This window comes from Bombina bombina, chromosome 2, assembly GCF_027579735.1.
Source record: "Bombina bombina isolate aBomBom1 chromosome 2, aBomBom1.pri, whole genome shotgun sequence".
Taxonomy (NCBI): Eukaryota; Metazoa; Chordata; class Amphibia; order Anura; family Bombinatoridae; genus Bombina; species Bombina bombina.
Genome location: NC_069500.1, coordinates 969806189 through 969826803, shown reverse-complemented (window position 1 = coordinate 969826803; position 20615 = coordinate 969806189). Strand labels below are relative to the sequence as shown.

At 38.8% G+C, this 20615-nt stretch overlaps 1 protein-coding gene across 1 annotated transcript in view; it reads right to left on the bottom strand.

The window, feature by feature from the left end:
• The window catches only part of MTTP (microsomal triglyceride transfer protein), a 173616-nt gene that overhangs the window by 12683 nt on the left and 140318 nt on the right, over positions 1-20615 (bottom strand). The window contains exons 14-17 of the mRNA XM_053703476.1: positions 18867-18988; positions 5993-6220; positions 4989-5113; positions 3435-3605 (exon numbers count right to left, since the gene is read on the bottom strand). Of these exons, the coding sequence (XP_053559451.1) occupies positions 3435-3605; positions 4989-5113; positions 5993-6220; positions 18867-18988 (646 nt within the window). The remainder of the gene's footprint in view (positions 1-3434; positions 3606-4988; positions 5114-5992; positions 6221-18866; positions 18989-20615) is intronic.

Genomic DNA, 20615 nt, shown 5'->3' with positions numbered 1-20615 from the left:
CTTGAAGATGGAGCCGCTCCGCATCAGATGGAGGAAGATAGAAGATGCCGTCTGGATGAAGACTTCTGCCTGTCTGGAGGACCACTTCGGACGGCTTGGATGAAGACTTCTCCCGGCTTCGTTGAGGACTTTGGCCCGGTTGGATGAAGACTTCTGCCGCTTCCTTGAGGATGGATGTCCGGTCTTCAGAACTGTAAGTCGATCTTCAGGGGGTTAGTGTTAGGTTTTTTTAAGGGTGTATTGGGTGGGTTTTATTTTTCGGCAAGGGTTTGGGCCGCAAAAGAGCTAACTGCCCTTTTAAGGGCAATGCCCATCCAAATACCCTTTTCAGGGCAATGGTTAGCTTAGGTTTTTTTAGACAGTATTTTATTTGGGGGGTTGGTTGTGTGGGTGGTGGGTGGGTTTTACTGTTGGGGGGGCTGTTTGTATTTTTTTTACAGGTAAAAGAGCTGATTACTTTGGGGCAATGCCCCGCAAAAGGCCCTTTTAAGGGCTTTCGGTGGTTTAGTTTAGGCTAGGGTTTTTTTTTATATTGGGGGTGCTTTTTTATTTTGATAGGGCTATTAGATTAGGTGTAATTAGTTTAAATATCTTGTAATTTGTTATTATTTTCTGTAATTTAGTGGGGTTTTTGTTGTACTTTAGCTAATTGAATTTAATTTATTTAATTGTTACTAATTTAGTTAATTTATTTAATTATAGTGTAGTGTTAGGTGTTATTGTAACTTATGTTAGGTTTTATTTTACAGGTACAGTGGGGCAAAAAAGTATTTAGTCAGCCACCAATTGTGCAAGTTCTCCCACTTAAGAAGACGAGAGAGGCCTGTAATTTTCATCATAGGTATACCTCAACTATGAGAGACAAAATGTGGAAACAAATCCAGACAATCACATTGTCTGATTTGGAAAAAATTTATTTGCATATTATGGTGGAAAATTAGTATTTGGTCAATATCAAAAGTTCATCTCAATACTTTGTTATATATCCTTTGTTGGCAATGACAGAGGTCAAATGTTTTCTGTAAGTCTTCACAAAGTTGTCACACACTGTTGCTGGTATGTTGGCCCATTCCTGTATGCAGATCTACTCTAGAGCAGTGATGTTTTGGGGCTGTCGCTGGGCAATACGGACTTTCAACTCCCTCCAAAGGTTTTCTATGGGGTTGAGATCTGGAGACTGGCTAGGCCACTCCAGGACCTTGAAATGCTTCTTACGAAGCCACTCCTTCGTTGCCCGGGTGGTGTGTTTGGGATCATCATGCTGAAAGACCCAGCCACATTTCATCTTCAATGCCCTTGCTGATGGAAGGAGGTTTGCACTCAAAATCTCATGATACATGGCCCCATTCATTCTTTCATGTACACGGCTCAGTCATCCTGTTCCCTTTGCAGAGAAACAGCCCCAAAGCATGATGTTGCCACCCCCATGCTTCACAGTAGGTATGGTGTTCTTTGGTTGCAACTCAGCATTCTCTCTCCTCCAAACACGACGAGTTGTGTTTCTACCAAACAGTTCTACTTTGGTTTCATCTGACCATATGACATTCTCCCAATCCACTTCTGGATCATCCAAATGCTCTCTAGCATACTTCATACGGGCCCAGACATGTACTAGCTTAAGCAGGGGGACACGTCTGGCACTGCAGGATCTGAATCCCTGGCAGCGTAGTGTGTTACTTATGGTAGCCTTTGTTATGTTGGTCCCAGCTCTCTGCAGGTCATTCACTAGGTCCCCCCGTGTGGTTCTGGGATGTTTGCTCACCTTTCTTGTGATCATTTTGACCCCACAGGGTGAGATCTTGCGTGGAGCCCCAGATCGAGGGAGATTATCAGTATGTCTTCCATTTTCTAATTATTGCTCCCACAGTTGATTTCTTCATACCAAGCTGCTTGCCTATTGCAGATTCAGTCTTCCCAGCCTGGTGCAGGTCTACAATTTTGTTTCTGGTGTCCTTCGACGGCTCTTTGGTCTTCACCATAGTGGAGTTTGGAGTGTGACTGAGGCTGTGGACAGGTGTCTTTTATACTGATAACGAGTTCAAACAGGTGCCATTAATACAGGTAATGAGTGGAGGACAGAGGAGCCTCTTAAAGAAGAAGATACAGGTCTGTGAGAGCCAGAAATCTTGCTTGTTTGTAGGTGACCAAATACTTATTTTCCACCATAATATGCAAATAAATTCTTTCAAAATCAGACAATGTGATTGTCTGGATTTGTTTCCACATTTTGTCTCTCATAGTTGAGGTATACCTATGATGAAAATTACAGGCCTCTCTCATCTTCTTAAGTGGGAGAACTTGCACAATTGGTGGCTGACTAAATACTTTTTTTCCCTCACTGTACTTTTGTATTTATTTTAGCTAGGTAGTTATTAAATAATTAATAACTATTTAATAACTATTCTACCTAGTTAAAATAAATACAAACTTGCCTGTAAAATAAAAATAGACCCTAAGCTAGCTACAATGTAACTATGTTATATTGTAGCTAGCTTAGGGTTTCTTTTATAGGTAAGTATTTAGTTTTAAATAGGAATAATTTAGTTAATTATAGTAATTTTTAGTTAGATTTATTGTAATTATATTTAAGTTAGGGGGTGTTAGGGTTAGGGTTAGACTTAGGTTTAGGGGTTAATACATTTAGTATAGTGGCGGCGACATTGGGGGCGGCAGATTAGGGGTTAATAAATGTAGGCAGGTGGCGGCGATGTTAGGGACAGCAAATTAGGGGTTAATAATATTTAACTAATGTTTGCAAGGCGGGAGTGCAGCGATTTAGGGGTTAATATATTTATTAGAGTGGCGGCGAAGTTGGGGCAGCAGATTAGGGGTTAATAAATATAATCTAGGTGTCGGGGATGTTGGGGCCAGCAGATTAGGGGTTCATAAGTATAATGTAGGTGGCGGCGGTGTCCGGAGCGGAAGATTAGGGGTTAATAAGTATAATGTAGGTGGCGGCGATGTTGGCGGTGGCAGATTAGGGGTTAATAAGTGTAAGATTAGGGGTGTTTAGACTCGGGGTTCATGTTAGGGTGTTAGGTGTAGACATAAATTTTATTTCCCCATAGGAATCAATGGGACTGCGTTACTGAGTTTTACGCTGTTTTTTTGCAGGTGTTAGACTTTTTCTTAGCCGGCTCTCCCCATTGATTCCTATGGGGAAATCGTGCACGAGCACGTATGACCAGCTCACCGCTGACTTAAGCAGCGCTGGTATTGGAGTGCGTTAAGGAGCAAAATTTTGCTCAACGCTCACTTCTTGTCTTTTAACGCCGGGTTTATAAAAACTCGAAATACCAGCGCTGCATGTAAGTAAGCAGTGAGACAAAACTTCTTGTTAGCACCGCACAGCTCAAAATGAAAAACTCTGGCTGAAAGTATGTTCATGTTTAGCATTCAATTGAGTTCAGTGGTACAGAAAAAAAAATCCTTACCTGAAAGGAAATGTCCCCTTATCCATTTGCATGCAAACCAAGAATGGATATGAAGAAAATTTCACAGTTGTAAGAAAGTTGAAGGATGCTTCTGTTTCAAAACGTGTCTCCATACCAGCATTTACAAAAATGGAGTCAACAGATACGTTACCAACAACAACAATAGCACCTCTGGGGATAAAATGAAAATATAAAGTTCCATAAAATATGAAAATAGTGAAATACAATGTAATGCGAAACAAAGTATATTTTGATATTGATTTATCTATGTATGGTTCTTCCACTGCAGTTAAAGGGACGGTCTACACAAGAATATTTATTGTTTTAAAAGATAGATAATCCCTTTATTACCTATTCCCTAGTTTTGCATAACCAACACAGTTATATTAATACACTTTTTTACCTCTGTGATTATCTTGTATCTTAGCTCAGTGCTGGCTCCTAGGAACTCCATGTGCGTGAGCACAGTGTTATCTATATGAAACATATGAACTAACACCACTTTGAAAAACTGTCAAAGTGTCCTGAGATAAGAGGCGTCCTTCAAGGGCTTAGAAATTAGCATATGAACCTCCTAGGTTTAGCTTTCAACTAAGAATACCAAGAGAACAAAGCAAAATTGGTGATAGAAGTAAATTGGAAAATTGTTTAAAATTACATGTCCTATATGAATAATGAAAGTTTGTTTTGGACTAGACTGTCCCTTTAAGGATTCTAGGTAAGGACAATAATATGTGCTAAGTCACTTAACATCTTGTTTAAAATGATAAAATCTGACAAGATAGGATAAGAATTATATATACTTCTAAGTTTCTGTAAGATTTTAGTAATCATGAAGCCAAATGATAGTTTGTGATCTACTGTAACTAAGTACTGATGAAGAGTTTACAAGATTGCTAATGTTTACTTTCCCACTATGGCCAACAGTTATAACCCCCCCCCCCCCCCCCGCATAGTTTACCTTTTAATATTTTTTTTATATACTAACCTTGGTACTGGGTATGTGTCTTACATACAGGTGCATTTAGTCACCAAACTAAGCAATGGATCACAAGCACTCAGTCTTTAAAGTGCCTGCAAATCAATTTTAACTTTGGCGTTAAACCACAGTGACTACTGCACACAGGATAAACCACAGTCACTACTGTGCACAGCATTAACCACAGTGTTACACAGGCTAATGCACAATAAGTGCTTATTCTTTATTTAAATGTGATTTTTTTAAAATTACATTTCACTTTATTACTATTTAATTACATCAAATTTACAAATAATACAATTTAATTCTGAAATAACAAATATTAGGGGAAGGAGTATGATCAACATAAAGTAAAAATAAGATAACAATAAATAAATATTTATTACAACTTTAAGAGTTAAATGTAAATAAACTCTTTGGGGTATTGCGGCAAATAAACATACACACAACTTCAGTACATGAATACTAACACAATAATCTGATTGACATGTTATATTCTACTACAGAAGTTTTTATAATATTTCTGCAACTCATCACCTAAGAGTTCTGTAAGCAAAGTAATATTAATATCTTACCGATTATTAACACTGGTTTTGGATTCTCTGTACCACAGACTGAAATCCATTCCACCCGAAATATCAATGGCTAACCCACCTTGGAACTCCAGGCTGGCTTTTAGCCCAGACTGCAGTTGAATTATCTGTGAGGGTAAAAGTACACAGTCATTATCAACTCTCTAAGGGAAAATTTGATACCTGTCTTAATTTTATTATTGCAAAAGGTTGCTCGGCTCATTTTACTAAGAGAGAAGACTAACAGATAAATGTCTGTAAAACACTAATGTCTAGTTTGATATTAACCTATATATAACTTGCAGAGATATATGTGAGGTAATTCACAAGACTTACAGCAGAAACTAATATTTAACTTTCAAAGATTAAAATGAGCATAAATATTAACAAAAAAAAAACAACAACAAAAACCAAAACCCCACCCCCCAAAAAACTGTGTGTTCTGAGTGATTCTTTTAACGACATTGGTTTGTGCATTCTGTCATGGTTCTGATTGTATAAATGGCCCAAGCAGCAGCAATTAGGTAGAAATTTGGGACACTATACTGTAAAAATTGTTTTCCCTTAAAGGAATAGTGTACTGTAAAAATACCTTCTTTTTAAGTTTTTCTAAATTAATTGACCAAGGATTGGATACCATAGTATATTATGGCACCCGCCAGAGACTATCACAGAGAACTAGGGCTACAGATGATGCTTGAAAGAATCTGTGAACAATAATGATAATGCTATACCAAATAAAGCAAATACTGGAGATAGTAAACATTACACTTTTACATTGTAATGCTTTAAGCTTAAAATGAATAAGGAAATATGAATATTTCAGTAAATGCAGCAGAGGAAAACTTGTATTGTTAATTCAGGTTGAAATATAAGTAATGGGTATCAAAAGCTACAAAATGTTGAGGTACAAAAAGATGATTCTCTCTGAAGTGGTATTGTTAAAATTCAGAATTTTTTTAACCATAAAAAAATTTAAGAAACAAGTTCACTTGCGTTATGGTTACCTCTGAATGATCTGTCAAAAGCACAAGCCCTTTCACCACATTTATTGGGTCGCCTGTTGCTGAGAACATTTTTGACATTAAGTCACTGTATCCTTCAAAAAAGGTAACAGGCCGAAGTTGAACATCAAACAAAATGGCTGACATTCCAGCAAAAGATTCCAGATCTTCCTCTCCTTCATCTGCAGTTGCAGCTATTAAGGACTCAAGACCCTGAGCTTCAATAACAACCTAAAATAAGAAACATTTTGCATAGAAAAATGGACGTTGGCAATTATTATTATTATCATCCCCATTCTTCCCTTCTTCTATGTGGTTTCCATACACCTTTATTTTATTTATTCTGGTTTAGCTAACTAAATACTTATTGAATTACATTTCTAACACTTTTTTCCAGAAGTGGGCTCAAACCACTTAGCATGCAAGTTTCAGATTTTAGCAAATAATTTGCAGCTTTTGATTAATACTGTAACTATTATTACCCAACTTAGAGGGCCATGATACCCACATGTTGAAACACTTGAAAGTGATGCAGCATAGCTGTAAAAAGCTGTCTAGAAAATATCACCTGAACAACATCTCTAAGTTAAAAAGAAAGATATTTTATCTCAAAATGTCCTAAGCATTCACACCCCACTGTAAAGGACTTTAAGCAGCAAATTAGTATACCTGTCCGAGTACTTGCAAGGGAGCGTGCCTAATGCACACTCATGTTATTTCCCTATTCAGTTTAAGGAAGTTTACTATGAAATATCATGAGATCACAGTAAAACAGTTAATGACAGCAGCACTGCTAATGCTGATTGGCTGCTGTTCATTTCTTCCTTCTTTTTTTTTTAAACCTGCAGCTGGACAGTAACTGAAAGACAACTTTTCACAGAGCACTTACTATGGTGAGCTGAGGAAATTGTGAGATAAAATATCTTCCTTTTTTACATAGATATTGTCATGAGATGCAGGACATATGCAGGACACAGCAATGATGGTACAACTCTATTTTATTGCAGAGCATAGCAATACACATCTAGTCAGGTTGATTGCACTAAACTAACTGCGACACAGACACCGGACCTAAGCCCCGCCCCCAAACTAGTGACATCACATCCTGCTCTCATTACATCTTCCCCTTTTTCAAAGGCGAAGCATACATTTGCATATAACAAATAACAAGGTATACGAACAGAGTATACAACATTTTTTTTTTAGAACATTATATGAACAAATAGGTTAGAAAACATAAACAAATAAATTACATCCTGACTTGGACATCGGGGTAGACTACCCTAGTCCACAGTGACCATGGGATTATTCTGCCCATACTTCCGGTCACTGTTCTAGTTAAAGTCAGTCCCTATATCGGGCCGGAAGTTTCACCACTCTTCCGCTTGATGTAACTTTGCATGAACTGTCCTCTGATACAGAAGGTGGTGAATTAGAGTCTGCTGGAGGCAAAGACATATCCCCGCTGTGATCTTGCTGAGGGGAAGGCACCTCTCTTAGAACAGGGGATACCACCGGCGGTGGTACTGAGGCATCCAGTTCCAGACTCTCAGGTACAGGCTGAAGATGTCTTCGGTTACGGCGTGTACCCGTCCCTCCCTCAGTAAGGACTGTATAAGACCTTGGTTCTGGAGAGCGGCCAACTACCGTAGCAGGCGTCTTCCATTTCTTCTCATCGTCCAGTTTAATTCTGACACTTTGGCCCGCTTTCAGTTCCTGTAAGGGCCTGACAGAATGTCTCCTGTCGTAGAAGAAACGATAACCCTTTTTGGCCTCTTCATCCCTCCTAAGGACTTCGTCCCGAGGAACAGGGCCAGGCGGCTTGAAGACACCCACTGAGGGTAAAGTGGTGTGAATCTGGCGTCCTAGCATCAGCTGTGCCGGGCTAAACCCGGTGGCTTGAATGGGCGTCGCCCTGTATGACAAGAGGGCTAGGTACGGCTCAGATTGCTTTAGAATGAATTTTGTTGTTTGAACTGCCCTTTCAGCCATTCCGTTGGCCTGTGGATAATGTGGACTTGACGTGGAATGTACAAAATCATACTCCCTGCTGAAAGCACTGAACTCTGTAGAAGCGAACTGCGTACCATTATCACTCACTAGCTCCATTGGAATGCCCCAGCGGGCGAACAAGCTCTTCAGGCGAATGATAACGGCCTGACTTGTGATATCATTCAGGGGTGCAATCTCCAAATACCTGGAATAGTAGTCGATCACAACAAGGAACTTTTTCCCGTGCAGTTCGCACAAATCAGCAGCTATTTTCTGCCATGGCCCCGCAGGCAGCGGAGTAGACATCAAGGGCTCCCTTCTCTGAGTAGGCCGGCGTTCCCGGCGAAAGGCACATTTAGACATGTGATTTGCAATGTCGGAGCTGCCCTTTCTCTGCACTTTGTAATGCCTAAGTGGCCATCGTGAATCCTGTTTAACATCTCCTTCCTCATGCTGACAGGAATTACAATGCGGTCTTGGAACAGCACCAACCCCTCCAGCTCCGTGAGCTGCGACCTCTCTGGCTGGTAAGCATTTAGAGACATCCAGGCTGCCCGGCTCTCGGGCCACCCTTCTTTTATGTACCTTAAAACTTCTTGCAGATCTGTGTCCAAATATGTCTCTTTCTTTATCTCTTCCAGTCTACTTGAAGAAATGGACTTAGAGGCCAGAACTGAATCAACATACACTTTCACATCCGATTCTGTGGAGGATTCTTCAGCAGCAGCCAGTGGGAGCCTGGATAGTGTATCCGCCACAACCAGTTGTTTCCCCGGCACATGCACTGCCTGAACATTGAACCTGAGCAGTCTCATTAAAAGTCTTTGGCATCTCAAGGGTGTTTTGTCAATGTCATAAGAGTTGATTAGAGGGACTAGCGGTTTGTGGTCAGTTTCCAGACTAAATTTCTCCAAGCCCACTAGATAGCGCTGGAAGCGCTCACAGGCCCAAACTGCAGCCAGGCACTCTTTCTCAATTTGAGCGTATTTTGACTCTGCAGCCATCAGTGTGCGGGAACAGTAGGCGATGGGCTGTAGTTTATTTTCGTTCAGCTGCAGGAGTGCAGCCCCCAACCCATAACTGCTTGCATTGGCACTAACCACAGTATTTTTTTGAAGGGTCGTAGAACCCCAGCACTGGGGCAGACCCCAGCAGGGACTTGGCATACAGGAAAGCTTTTTCTTGTGAAGGTCCCCAGACCCAGGCAACGTCTTTCTTAAGCAACTCTGTGATAGGGTGTAAAACTGTTGATAAATCTGGAAGAAACTTGCCCACGTAATTTACAAGGCCCAATATCTGTCTCAGCTCATGTACATCAGAAGGGCTTTTCATCTGTTCAATAGCACGAATTTTCTCGGGGTCTGGCTTGATGCTATCCCCGTTGATGATATGCCCAAAGTAGCATAATTCAGTTTTCCTAAAATGACATTTTTCTTTATTCAGCTTCAGCCCAGACTCTTTGATAGCCTGTAGCACACAACTCAAACGCTGATCATGCTCCTCCACTGTAGACCCATACACTAGAATGTCGTCCATGACGACCGCTGTGCCCACGTAGTCACTCAGGAGAGAACTCATTTCCCTTTGAAAGATTTCAGGAGCAGAGGATATCCCAAAGGGGAGTCTGCAGAAGCAGAACCGACCTACCGGTGTGATAAAGGTAGTCAGTTTGCGGCACTTTGGATCCAGGGGGATCTGCCAAAAGCCGCTAAAAGTGTCTAATGTAGAAAAGAACTTCGCCCCAGCCAACTTTGGAGCTATATCTTCTAATGTCGGCAGCACAAATCTCTCTCTCTTCACTGCCTCATTCAACCTTTTCAGGTCCACACAGATGCGCACCTTTCCGTTTTTCTTTGCAACTGGAACAATGGGGGCACACCAATCAGTCGCTTCAACAACCTCTTCAATAACCCCCATAGACTTCATGCGCATAAGCTCCTTCTCCACTTGAGGCATGAGCGGGAACGGAATTCTACGAGGAGTAGAAATACTGTATGGGACTGCGTCACTTTTAAGTGCTATACGAACTGGTTTGCAATTCAGTAGGCCCAACTCGCCAAACATATCTTCGGAAATCTCATTCACTCTGGCCACGAGGCCCAAGTCACAGGCTGCTTTTCTGCTCAATAAATTGTTAACGCACTGACCTCGAATCACATGCACCCACATGGTGAACTTTCTTTGCTTGTACTCACAGCTGGCAAGAAATTTCCCCGCACAATCAATGCGGCCACCAGGACTATGGACATTTGTAGTAACCTTCGCCAGCTGGGGCTGTTGAGGCAGTTTCATAAATTCAGCAAAAGACATTACAGTGATATCTGCTCCTGTGTCAATCTTAAAATCAACTTTGTCTCCCATTACAGTAAAGGTAACTTTCCAATCTTCCTCTGAGCTTGGCCGTTCCACAACGGACCCCACAAAAGACACTTCCTGACCCTCTTGGTCACTGTCCACCTGCATCTCCTTAATGTATTCAGTTCTACACACCACTTCAAAATGGCCCATTCTGTTACATTTTCTGCATCTTTTATCCCTGGCCGGGCATATAACACTCTGATCATGAGCACGGTAGCACCACGTGCATCGGGCATGTTGCGCCCATCCATTTCTAGGCCTTTCCAGTACTTTAGATCTACCGCTCACACTGTGCCTTTCACTAGCATTTTTCCTAGACTGTTGCACTTCATCCACAATACTCTCAGACCTCAGATCAGCACTTTGCTTTTTCACCAGTTCACTCTGGCGGGCCATCCTAATAGCCCCATCTAATGTTAAATCAGGCTCTAACTGCAGCTTCAGTGAGACTTCAGCATCTGCAATCCCAAAAACTATTCTGTCTCTGATTTGCTCTTCTTTAGCAACACCAAACTCACAGAATTCAGTTAGTTCATACAGGCTGCACACAAAAGACTCCACAGATTCTCCCACACGCTTATTACGTTTGTGAAAACAAGCTCTCTCATTAATCACATTTCTTTTGGGCACAAAGTGGGCACTGAGTTTATCCATAACTATATCAAAGTTAAATTCTTCCCCTTCTTGGAAAATAAAAGCATTGAACACTGGCTCCACATCTTTCCCCATCGAGTATAAAAGAGAATTAACTTGTACTTCACCACTCTCCTTGTTCAGTTTGGAAGCAATCCTGAAGCGCTGAAACCGCTGACGCCATGTGGGCCAAGCTGCAGACTGAGAGAAGTCAAAAGGCTCAGGTGGGGTAAACTTTGACATTGCAATCGATCAGGAACATTAGCGCAGTCCAGAACTTCTGACACCATGTCATGAGATGCAGGACATATGCAGGACACAGCAATGATGGTACAACTCTATTTTATTGCAGAGCATAGCAATACACATCTAGTCAGGTTGATTGTACTAAACTAACTGCGACACAGACTACCGGACCTAAGCCCCGCCCTCAAACTAGTGACATCACATCCTGCTCTCATCACAGATATGTTCAGGTGATATTTTCCTGTGAGCTTTTTACAGTTATACTGCGTCACTTTCAAGTGACTTAGCATATGAGTATTATCTCCCTTTAACTGTACAATGATAAGAAGTAGTAAATGAAAGATTATGAATGGCCCAAACAGACCTATGAAATTCACCCGTGGCTTTTAAATAAGTTACCATATATGTGTATTTAATTTTCTAAGTGTTAGCGTGAAGTACTAGCATGAAAGGCAAACGGGACAGCTATAAGTTCAAAGTCTTACTGGTCATCTCTAGAAGATGAATCCTGCCACTTTCAAAACAACTGTGTAAATGGCAAAGTATTTTAAAACTTCATCTGGTATTTCAGCATACTTGGGAACTTAAGTTTAGTTTAGATACTGGGTTCATATGTGTCCCTACTGGTTGTCTGTCATCAAGTTAGTTCTGCTTGCTATGGGTGTTGATTTATATTCCACACAGTCAAACTATAATTCTGCTACAGGGAAAACAAGTGGAGTGTTTTGAATGTTTAACCACTCTATAAATAGAGTTTATTCACATGTAATTGATAATTTAAAAGAACACTGTACTCCAAATTTGTCTGTAACCCATATGAGAGAGCTGCATCGGAACATGGTGGTTTTTTATTTTGCATGAAAAAGCTGAATCTTTTTTAGATATATATTGCAATTAATATACATAGGGGCCCATTTATCAAGCTCTGTAAGGAGCTTGTGGGCCTGTGTTTCTGGCGAGTCTTCAATAACAAAAAATCAATAGTAGTTTGGGAGCGCTAAAAGCTAAATGAGAAAATTCTGGAAACTGATATATATTTTATCAAAAATATATTTATTAAAATAATATAAAACATGTATATAACATTTAGAATAGATTGTGGGACGTCTCCCTTTGTAGTTTAAGAACAAGTAAAGTTTACTGCATCAAAAGAACACTTTTGTATATTTCTCTAAAAGATTCCACCTAGGTTTTTCTTTTTCACCTTAAATCGATTATCTTTTAATTTCCACCTTAATTCTGATACTAAGTAGTTGTAAGAAATTTCTCAGATATTATATCGTTTCCTACTTTTGTATTGTTACTTTGTATCAGATGGAAACAATTTACATTTCATAGTCCAATAGATTGTTATTTCAGTTGTTATCTTTTTGTAGCAATGTCTTTTGGTGTATAATGTATAAACAGAGTTGTCTGTACTTAGTAAAAGTTTGATATTTTTTGATGGGGCTTACCGGTTCTTCTGACACGTCTGTGTCTGATGGTATCTCGGTCTCTCTTACCGGTTTTTTCTTTTGTGTCTCTCCTCCCTGTATACTGTAGGTATCTCCGATATCGAGAATAGAAACCTAGACCACGCTCCTGCGTGTATGGGTTTCCTTCTCTGCCGGTTTGTAGCGAGTTTGGCCTCTATGTTCAGGATCTCGTTTTTTTCCCCCGGCTGCTTCTTGATACAGGTGTGCACGTCTCAGCGTGTAGAGGTAATCTTGGACTTGTAATACAAACGGCCGTTTGTTTTTTGAACTTTCTTTTCCTCTACTTCCTTCGATAGGGGATAGGTAAAGTTGTTAGTCCAATCTTTAGAAGGCAGGTAATAGCAGGTAACGTCTACGCGTTTCGCCAGCAGGCTTTGTCAAGACGGATAATGTTTGTTCTGAGCCCGGCAGTTTAAATAGCCCTCTTTTCTTTTTGATTGGTTGGTTGTTCCTTTAATTTGATAGGTGTGATTTTAAGGTGGATTTAAATAAGGTGGAATCTTTCTGGATCCGTATCTCTTACATCTGATAGTTCCCATGCATCTTTGGATAGGTGTAATTTTTAAGGTGGATTTCTTTAGTATGGATAAGGTGGAATCTTTCCAGGTCTTTATCGTTTATTTCTGATAGTTCTTATGTTTCACTAGATGTCTAATAGTGATAGTTTTTATGTTATAGTATATATATATAATATATTTACACTTGGTTGTAATGACATTCTTTATGATGGATTCTTATCACGTTTAACTTTTTATTTGATTAAGAATTATAAAAATAATTTTAAAAATAATTTTTGCAATAAAATTCAACTGACAGATTAGTTCAAAATATAGAGATTTTGGAACTTATAATTTCTTAGTCTTAATGTAAGGTTTAGCCTTTACTTAGGCATAACTAATTGCCTTTTTGCTTTTAAAATTATATGATATATAGCTTTCTGATGTATGGTGAAGGTATAGTGTTTTTCTGGACTTTTATTTCTAAATTGTAAATTTCCCCTTTGTTTATTGTGTATATTTTGGCTGTTTGATTATCTGATTGTACACTATTCTAGGTGAGAATCAGGTTATTTCTAATAGATTGTGTTCTATATATTTTTATTGACTTTTAAGACAGAAGGAAAGGGGACAAATCTAGTTCTGAATTTAATCCTGCTGGATAAAGGGTTTGCATATTATAAATTAGTTCTGCTTCTGTTCTTAGGAGTTTTTCTTCAAAATTACCTCCTCTCCATTCTGGTTTTAGTTTTTTTATGCCCCAGAAGGTGAAGTCTTTTAAATTGTTCTTATGTATGTCTCTAAAGTGGGTATATAAATGTGTGTCTAGATTCCCTCTGTCTATACATGATAAATGTTCACGTATGCGTTCCCTTAGAGTCCTGGTGGTCTCTCCTATGTATTGTAATTGGCATGTGCATTGTATAATGTAAATCACACCCTTATCCTGACATCTTATGGTTTCTTTTATATGATGGACTAGACCATTTGTATTTGACTTAATTTTTTTACATTTGTTGCTAAATTTACAGGATCTACAGCCGAAACAAGGGTAAAAGCCAGCTAGTTTATTTCCTAATAGATCTTTTTCTAGTGTGGAATTTGTTTTAATTTGTTTAAACTCACTGGGAGCTAGTATTTTCTTGAAGTTTTTTGCTTTTTTAAAAATGATTTTCGGATTCTCTGTCATTTTTTCACCTATGAGGGGATCTGTTTGGACTAGATGCCAGTGTTTTTTGATTATTTTTTGTAAAATATGATGGTCACAATTGTAATCAGTAATTAGTGCAACATTAAATTTATCTTCTTGCTCTTCTTTATTGTCCAAATTATTCGAGTTTTTATTTTTATATGTAAGTAGAGTGTTTCTGTCTTTTTGATCTACCTGTTCTTTTGCCCTTTTTATTGTTTCTATATTGTACCCTCTGTCCATGAATTTCTTTTCGAGTATCTCGGTTTGTTCTAAATAATCTGAAGTTTTTGTACAATTTCGTTTTATTCGCAGGTATTGTCCTTTAGGGATATTTTCTTTCCATTTATTTAAATGGCAGCTTTTAAAGTGTATTAGGTTATTTGCGTCTACTTTTTTGAAGTGTGTTTTTGTTGTTATTTCTTTTTCAACAATTTCAATATCCAGGTCTAGGAATGTAATTTTTTCTTTACTTATGTTATGTGTGAAGTTTATTCCTATGTCATTATTATTCATGTCTGTGATGAATTTATCTAGCTCCATGGATGACCCTTTCCATACAAAGATGATGTCATCAATGTACCTCTTATAGAGCACGAGATTTGCACCGAGCTCATGTTTGGGAATGAATTCTTCTTCCCATTTTCCCAAAAATAAATTTGCATAGCTCGGTGCAAATCTCGTGCCCATGGCGGTTCCTTTTGTTTGTAGATAGAATCTTTTGTTAAAGGAAAAATAGTTCTGATTCAAAATAAAATCAATACCTTGAAGTATGAAGTCTCTTTGTTTTTGATTTAATGTATTATCCCTAACCATATACATTTCTGCTGCTTTTGTGCCTAGTTGATGTTGTATGCTCGTGTATAGAGAAGAAACATCGCACGTGCCAATCAAATAATTATCTTTCCATTCTAAGTTATTGAGATTTTGTAGTATATCAGTAGTATCTTTAAGGTAGGAGGGTAGAATTTTTACATATTTTTGCAGAAAGTTGTCAATGTATTGTGATAAGTTTGCAGTTATAGACCCTATTCCAGATATTATAGGCCTACCAGGTGGATTGGTGAGATTTTTGTGCAGTTTTGGCAGGTAGTAGAATACAGGTATTTTTGGGTATTTTGGACATAGAAAATCAAATTCCTTTTTATGTATTATATTTTGACTTTGAGCATCTTTCAGTATGTTGGTTAGTTTATTTAAGAATTTTTTTGTTGGATCCATTTTAATTTCTTTGTAAGTGTCTATGTCTCCTAGAAGTCTGTTAGCCTCATTTATATAACTTATTGTATCTAAAAGGACAATACCTCCTCCCTTATCAGCAGCCTTAATTGTCAGTTCTTTGTCTTTTTGTAGGTTCTTTATTATTATATTTTCTTTTCTGGACAGATTTCTTAATTTATGTTTATTTTGTTTTAATTTAGCAATGTCGTTTTGTACTAATTTTTCAAAGAGCTCAAGATTTCTTCCTTTTTCATTAGTTGGGTAGAATTTTGATTTTAATTTTAAATTTGTGTGTTTTATTTCTGGGGTTGTTGTATCTGTATTCGTGATTGTTCTATTAGAGGTTATTTGTCTTTCTATTGGGTTTTTTACAAAGAATCTTTTTAGTGTTAGCTTTCGTACAAATTGGCTTATGTGAATATGTGTATTGAATTTATTCATTTTAGCCGTAGGTGCAAAACTTAGACCAAGTTGTAGTACTTTTTCTTGTTCTTTTGTTAATATTTTGCTACTTAGATTAAAAATCCCTATAGGTGGGGTTATTTTGTTTTCTTTACATTCTTTTGTGGTTGTTGTTCTCCCTCCTCTTGTTCCTCTCTGCTTCTTTTTCTTAAAGGTGGTGCTTTTAGTGCCAATTGATTTTGTGGTGTTTCTGGTTTTTTGGGGGGTATCCCTAAAAAATGTTCCTCATTAATTGGTGTGATTTGATCTATTTTTAGGTTTTCAAATTTGTTATGTGTTTCTAGTTTCCAATTGTGATCAGTGTTTTCTCTTTGTGTTTTCTCAGAAGTGTGATTTCTAAAACCTCCCTTGTGATTTTCCTTTTGAAAGTTTTCCCTTGAGTGATTGACATTTCTATAAGAATAGTTATAATCATTTCTATAATAGTTGTGAAATTTTTCCCCTTTTGGTGTGTGTTCCCATCTATATGTGTCTCTTTCTTTGGGTCTATAATAATCTTCGTAGTGTGCATAATCTCTAGTTTGTGTGTTAAACCTCCTATCGTGATTGTGATAATCTCTATACTCTCTTTGTTGGTAATTTCTCCTAGGGCGATTCCCATAGTTGTAATTTTCTCTGTCATAGTTTTGTCTCTCATTAGACCCATTTTCGTATCTATAGCCTCTATAGTTTGTATTTCTTTTATCATCATAGTTTCTTTGTTTATAATTTGAATTTTGTTTCCTATATGTTTGTTGTTTAATAACATTACTGGCTGTATCATGTGTATCAGTATCTGTGGAGACATGGTTTTGTCCCGGTAATATCTCTTCTGATTCTATTTCCGCTCCACTTTTTGGTTCTTGGTAGTCTGCCTCGTCTCTTCTATATTTTCTCCATTTTGTCTCTAGTATATCCTTATTTAATTTATTTAAATTCAGAATGATTTCTTTCTGTCTGTCTTCAGACACGCCAGAAACACAAGTTATGGAGCAGCAGTCTAAAGACCGCTGCTCCATAAACCTGTCCGCCTGCTCTAAAGAGGTGGACAGGAATCGCCAGAAATCAGAGCTGCTGCTGGTGCAATGCTGAATACAGAGAGCGTATTGCTCTCCGCATTCAGCGATATCTGTCGGACCTGATCCGCACTGTCGGATCAGGTCCGACAGACATATGATAAATAGGCCCCATAGATGCATCAGTTGTCTACTCCCTGCTGATACTTTTTGGCTGATAGTAACTTTCAACTAATTTTCCTTGCCTGATAGATACTTCCTGTTTATGTTCAGTGGTTCGTAGGTACTTCCTACTTATCCCATTAGTACAGAACACTTATCAACCAATGAGCATTACTAGGAAGCAGGGCTCAAAACTTCAAGTCCTAAGCTACTAGCCAGACAACATTTTACTTGCCACTTCTAATCCCAGGCACACCACACCCACTACATCACTCCCTCTTTGCATATGTTTAGCCACTGAAATATTTTGTATATTGTTTTTATTTTATACCATAATAAATTAAATAATGCTACATACAGTAATACATTTACAAAAATAAGTTCATAGCCGTTAGAAACATAAACAGGTGGATAGAAAAAGTAAGTTGTTAAACTGAGAGAATGCAGAGAGTGCTGACAGTCATGGAAGGTCATATCATCTCTCTCTTCTTGCTCTTAGCTATCTTTCTCGTCTCCCTCCTCTCTTCAATCTCTCTTTTTACCCTCTCCCTTTTTTTCTCAGGCCATATCTTCTCTTAACCCTATTTCTTTCCCCTCTCTCATATCTCTTCACTCTTTTTTTCTCTATTCTCTCTTAACTCTACCTTCTTCTCCACTTTAACTTTCCTCTCTAATCTATCTCTCTTTTCTCTGTTTACCCTCTCAGAAGTAACAGTCTAAGCACTAATGGCCTCCCTACAGCCTTAGAGGAATAACATATCCTTGCACTTTCATGGCTATATAATGTCCCTTTAGATAATAGCACATAGCCCAAAATGTGTGTTTGTCAGTGCTGCAATAGGAATGTACATTCTACAAATACAATGTGCCAACTTTTCTAATTACAAAATGCCACTAGACTTCATACTTAGAGGCCTATTTATCAAAGTTCTGTCGGACCTTATCCGATAGCGCGGATCAAGTCCGACAGACCTCGCTGAATGCGGAGAGCAATACGATCTCCATATTCAGCATTGCACCAGCAGCTCTTGTGAGCTGATGGTGAAAGGCTGCCCTCTGTAGACTCGTGGCCAATCAGCCGCCAGCAGGGGGGTGTCAATCAACCCGACTGTAGTGGATCGGGTTGAATTACGGTGATCTCTGTCCGCCTGCTCTGAGCACAGGGACAGGGTTATAGAGCACGGGCCCTCAAGCTCCATTCAGAGCTTGATAAATGGGCCTCTTAACATTCACTAACTAACTTTTACTCACCACTGTTAGATTTACACTCACCAATGACTAGTGGGCTAGTGGAAATTATGAGCCCTAGTAGGAAGTATTCTGATACTGGTATATTTGCATTTAAACTATTTTAACTTCATGTTTTGTCAGACAGAAAAAATACCAATGTTTTAAGGATTATAGAAAATAGTGGTGCCCCTTTAAATAAACACACACTATTTCGTATGACTTCTTAGTAAAAGTCTGTATTCTGAAAAATGCCTGCTAAGGAGCTCAACTGAAAATTGTTAAAAAAAATTGTTATAAATATAATATATGAATAAAGAATTTGGAGTATACAGAACATATCTGAAGTCTAAATATATTTGTTTTAGCAAAATACTTTTAAAACTATATCTGTATGCTGCTGGCATGTAGAATATTTACCTGAATGGCATGTAGTTCAGCACTTTTGGAGTAAAAAAATGTGTCCATGTTACTTCTCCTTAGGATTCCAGATCCAGAATAGAGGATATCAAGGCTATAAGTTGATGAGGAATCCTGGCCACCTGCAATACAGGAAATGGAAATCTTTAAAAAAATATATATACAGTATATTCACACACATATCATGACTGTTTTATATTAGGGCTGGCAATGCTTCCTGAAAAGCCAATTGTTGGGTTTACTTATAGGTAAGGAGCAACATTTTAAAGATGCCTGCAATTCCAAGACCTAAAAAAGTCTATAGTGTATAAAGGGATACCCTAAAATTACAAGGATGTAACACAATTTAATGCAAGCTTCTAAACCATTAAATAACCAGTTTCAGATTTATTATAGTCTTACTATGAAGCCATAATACAATTTAAAGGGACAGGAAACCCCAACATTTTCTTCATGAATTGGATAGAACATGCAATTTTAAACAACTCTCCAATTTACTTCTATTATAAAATTTGTTTAATTCTCTTGTTATCCTTTGCTGAAGGAACAGCATTGCATGACTGGCAGCTAGCTGAACACATCCAGTTAGCCAATCACAAGAGGCAAATATGTTCAGGCACCAATAAGCAGCTAGCTCCCACTAGTGTAGGATATATGCATATTCATTTTCAACAAGGGATACCAAGAGAACCAACACTATGAAAAAAAGAAGTGAATTTAAGTGTCTACAATTTACATGCTCTATCTGAACTGTGCAAGTTTAAGTTTCACTTTCCAATCCATTTAATAGTCATAATAATCTGCATGAAAGACGTTTTTTGAAGAAATTACTAATTTATGGATACTTCTGTATTCAGTACAGACACCATGAGGCCGATTTATGAAAGGTCTTGCGGAACTGATCCGACAGTGCGGATCAGGTCTGCAAGACCTCGCTGAATGCGGAGAGCAATGCGCTCTCCGTATTCAGCATTGCACCAGCAGCTCACAAGAGCTGCTGGTGCAACGCCGCGCCCTGCTGACTCGCGGCCAATCGTCCGCCAGCAGGGAGGTGTCAATCAACCCGATCGTATTCGATCGGGTTGAATTGCAGCGATTCCTGTCCGCCTCATCAGAGCAGGCGGACAGGGTTATGAAGCAGCGGTCTTTAGACCGCTGCTTCATAACTGCTGTTTCTGGCGAGTCTGAAGACTCGCCAGAAACACGGCCCTTCACGGCCCTTCAAGCCTCCTTGCGTGAATAATTTGCCATTTGCATGTTTGTGATGCTATTTTACTGGGCCACAATTGATTAATTCTTCCAGCTTACAGTAAAGTTAAGAAATATTATTTAGTTGGCCATTAAAAGCTCTGTGCCAAGTACAGTAGAAGTAGGTTCGTAGTGAGTATACTACTTTAAAGGGACAGTCTACAATATAATTTGTATTGTTTTAAAAGATTATGGGGCATATCTATCAAGCTCTGAATGGAGCTTGATGCCCCGTGTTTCTGGCGTGCCTGCAGGCTCGCCAGAAACAGCAGTTATGAAGCAGCGGTCACAAAGACCGCTGGCCCATAACCTGTCCGCCTGCTCAGAGCGGCGGCGTTGCACCAGCAGCTCTTGTGAGCTGCTGGTGCTATGCTGAATACGGCGAGCGTATTGCTCGCCGTATTCAGCGAGGTCTGGCGGACCTGATCCGCACTGTCGGATCAGGTCCTCCAGACTTTGATAAATTGGGGCCATAGAATCCCTTTATTACTTATTCCCCAG